General features: G+C 38.8%; 1 protein-coding gene across 1 annotated transcript; it reads left to right on the top strand.

Moving 5' to 3' along the window:
• Positions 1-222: 222 nt before the first annotated feature.
• On the top strand, positions 223-3,299 carry LOC147367712 (olfactory receptor 13C7-like). The gene has a single exon (XM_086414524.1). The coding sequence runs from the start codon at positions 1,144-1,146 to the stop codon at positions 2,104-2,106; it is 963 nt and encodes a 320-aa protein (XP_086270650.1). The 5' UTR covers positions 223-1,143; the 3' UTR covers positions 2,107-3,299.
• Positions 3,300-3,981: the final 682 nt, after the last annotated feature.

Raw genomic sequence — 3,981 nt, 5'->3', positions numbered from 1 at the left:
AATGAAAAAAAAAGATAAACAAATAGTTCTTCTTTTAGTTGTTTTACTGAATTTTACTGAATTTACTGGGTTGGAATTTATGAGACTAGCAATCTCATAAAAAAGTAAGTCAACTTCTGTTTCTGTTTTAATATAAAAATACTGATACAAGTAATTATAACATATTGCTAATGTTTAAGAATATTTTAGAATGACTCACCTCTCTTTATTATAGGTTTTCTGAATATGCAGTGAGAGGATCATCAGCAGAGCAGCTCTTAGAGCAGAAGTTAAGCTGCTAGATTTCTGTGGAGGGAGAAGCTAATCTATATTTTCTCAAACGTGGAGGTAAAAGAGTAAATTCCCTGTCCCTTAAATCTTTCAGTTCATATATATATATATTTTGTTTTGACTGGAGATTATGACTGGTGCACTAAAGTTTTCTGAGATCAACTTGTTATTCTTTATCTGGCAGGAAAATAGAGTTACTTAGATTTCCCAATTTGTACCAAAAGAGACTAAGAAGAATAATTGTATATAAAATATTTTCTTTTATAAGTATTACTAATGCCTTAATTAATATTTTAGGATATTATAGGTATACATTTCTCCTCAAATTAGCAATTACCAAACATCCTTTTGCTAAAGATGTAGCTTTTTAGTTTGTTTTTCTAGTTGCAATCTATTTGCAACTGAGGTTATATTACTGTTGATGCAGGATTACACATACCATTTGATTTTAGTAGCTGTAAAACAATTATTTTTGTTATGGAAAACATTAGTTGTATTCTGGAATGTTTGATCAAAATGTTATGGTGACATTGCATTCAAAATAATTTCAAACTCATAATGTGAGACATAATTCTAACCCAGCTGTATTCGGAATTTCTTCTAAAAAGGACATATTTTCTTTTCTTTGAATTTAAGCCTTCTTCATGAGTTCTGAAAGTCTAACTGATTTTAGCTTAGAGGATTTTAGCATATTCTTATGCTATCTGTGTATCCAATTATAGGTCCACATTACCCATAAGGGAAACCACTTAAGGATGCAAACAGCTCTTACAAACACTGCGGTAACAGATCCACATGTATTCCAACTGCTGCAAAATTTCTTTTGTTGAAAGAAAATGAGAAAGATCATTAGTTAATGGAAAGACCATTAATATGGGAAAGACCAATCAGTCTTCTGTTACAGAATTTGTCCTGCTGGGGCTTTCTGGCTACCCAGAGCTTGAAGCCATTTATTTCGTACTGGTGTTATTTATGTACCTGGTGATCCTGCTGGGAAATGGTGTCATCATCATTGTAAGTGTCTGTGACTCTCACCTGCATACCCCCATGTACTTTTTCCTCAGTAACTTATCATTCTTGGATATTTGCTACACCAGTTCTTCTATCCCCTTATTTCTTAGCAGCTTCTTAACTACAAAGAAGACCATTTCCTTCTCTGGATGTGAAGTACAAATGTTTCTCTCTTTTGCTATGGGAGCCACGGAGTGTGTCCTTCTAAGCATGATGGCATTTGACCGCTATGTGGCCATCTGCAACCCTTTGAGATACCCCATCATTATGAGCAAGAATTCGTATGTGCCTATGGCTGCAGGGTCCTGGATTGCAGGGGGTGTCAATTCTATGTTGCAAACCTCTCTTGCAATGCAGCTTCCTTTCTGTGGGGATAATGTCATTAATCATTTTACTTGTGAAATCTTGGCTGTCTTAAAATTGGCCTGTGCTGATATCTCCATAAATGTTATTAGCATGGTTGTTGCTAACATGATTTTTCTTGTGGTCCCAGTACTTTTTATTTTCATTTCCTATGTTTTCATTCTCTCTACCATCCTGAGGATTCCTTCTTCAGAGGGAAGGCACAAAGCCTTCTCCACCTGCTCTGCCCACTTAACAGTGGTAATTATATTCTATGGAACCATCCTCTTCATGTATGCAAAGCCCAAGGCTAAAGATTCCTCTGGTGCAGACAAAGTCCAAGTCACAGACAAAATCATCTCTCTCTTCTATGGAGTCGTGACACCTATGCTCAATCCCCTTATCTACAGTTTAAGGAACAAAGATGTGAAGGCAGCTGTGAAGAATATACTCTGTCAGAAATGCTTCTCAGGGGGAAAGTGAATGTTGCTTTAAAAAATTCATTTACTCTGAATGCAGGACTAGTTCTCACCTGTAAGTTCCAAAATAAATGTAAGGATTGGTAGCACCATTAATTCTTGAAATTCTCATTTTTCTGTTCCTAGGGTCTAAATGTGAGAGAAATCTAAGGCCCACGTTCTTCATGACTCTCTTAAAGAGAAAAGGGAAAGAAATCTATGGGTAGAAAAGATTCTCATCCAAACCACAATTAGTTTAACTCTAGAATGATGAGTTCTATAATCTTATGTAAACAGAAGTAGCATTTAACTAGTTTAACCGCTTATCTTCTATGTGCATCAATTTTCTAGTTTCAAAACTTTCCTAGGAAGGTAAAGTACAAAGTGCCTTTTAAGGGTCAGAGTGCTACATAAATTCAGCACTAAATGATTCATTGCCAGGGTCCAGCCCCGGTGGATCCAGGGAATTTGAAGCGGGGACGGCGTCAGCGAGGATCAGGAAACAATTGCTTAATTAAATGTTAATTAAGGATATAAAGAGTAATAGAATAAGGATAGCTCAGTGAGAAAATTCAGTGGAGAAAAGAGGCTGAATAATTCAGCCAGAAAGTGAGAGAAAGAACGACATGGGGAGACCAAGTTTCAGTGAACAAGGCCCGCACTTTATTTTCCAAAGTAGTTTTTATACCTTAAGTTATGCATAGAGGATAATGGGGGAAGGGGTAGAGTCATGCAGTAAGCCAGGCAGTATGTTTCTTCCTGCAAACTTATCATATGCAAAAGTTTAGGTGATTTGCATCATCTTCTGGCCCGGAGGCCTGTTAACTTTTAAGACCCTTTCTTCAGAAAACTTATTTTTCTCTAAAGGTGATTAGTCAGGCGCCACCCTCCAAAAGCATTAGATAAAGTTGCATTCCTACAGGGCAAAGGTGTGGTGGGCTATAACAAGAGAAAGAATTAACTCAAGGGTCCAAGGTTACAAACATTAAAGCTACTACTTACACCAATTATATTAATCAATACACTGCCAGGGACACAGCAGGTAAGGGATATGGAGACTTAGCAGCAAACATTGGCCCAAGAAGTGAAAAACCCTTCACCAATCCAATTTCTAATCAATCTTTTAACTGCTCAAAGGAATCTGTATTTAGACAGTTTAGAACATCTCATGCCCCTCACAGTTGGGAGGCTCTGAGCAATCACATGTGGCTGGAAAAACCTATTCATGCAGGCTAGAGGACTTCCAAAGGAGTTTGTAGGTTGAAACACTATCACACCAAGGAACTTTATTAACTGGAGCTGTAAGTTAACTCCTTTTTTCAGAGAGAGGTAGTGGGGGACAGCCCTCCATAAAGTCAAAGGTGTAGGTGAGAGCACAAATCAGAAAGTAGGCAGACTCTGGTTTTGTGGGTAGATGCTCGAGAATTTCCGGGGGGACTCCCGAGGCTCAATCCCACCTTTGCGTATGCCGAGCCTCCTTCCTCATGACTTTTGCCACGGGTGGAGTTCCTCATGCTGGCTCCCAGCAATTCATAATGGGGTAGTGTTTGAATTTAGAGAGGGATGTCCACTTTTGGGTGTTAGATACCTGGCTGTGTGTATATCATCAGATCAGATCAGATCAGTCGCTCAGTCGTGTCCGACTCTTTGCGACCCCATGAATTGCAGCACACCAGGCCTCCCTGTCCATCACCAACTCCCGGAGTTCACTGAGACTCACATCCATTGAGTCAGTGATGCCATCCAGCCATCTCATCCTCTGTAGTCCCCTTCTCCTCCTGCCCACAATCCCTCCCAGCATCAGAGTATTTTCCAATGAGTCAACTCTTCGCATGAGGTGGCCAAAGTACTGGAGTTTCATAGGAAAGAGTAGAAAAATGATGCTATTTTTCCTAGAGCT

This window comes from Bos grunniens, chromosome 8 (genome assembly GCF_055505025.1).
Source record: "Bos grunniens cultivar Pamir isolate PY7600 chromosome 8, Bosgru_T2T1.0, whole genome shotgun sequence".
Lineage (NCBI taxonomy): Eukaryota > Metazoa > Chordata > Mammalia > Artiodactyla > Bovidae > Bos > Bos grunniens.
Note: the sequence above shows the minus strand (reverse complement) of the source record. Positions and strands in the feature narration are given on the sequence as shown.

Bases quoted from the DNA above. Each gene is read 5' to 3' on its own strand.
- LOC147367712 (XM_086414524.1), top strand. From the start codon at position 1,144: ATGGGAAAGACCAATCAGTCTTCTGTTACAGAATTTGTCCTGCTGGGG.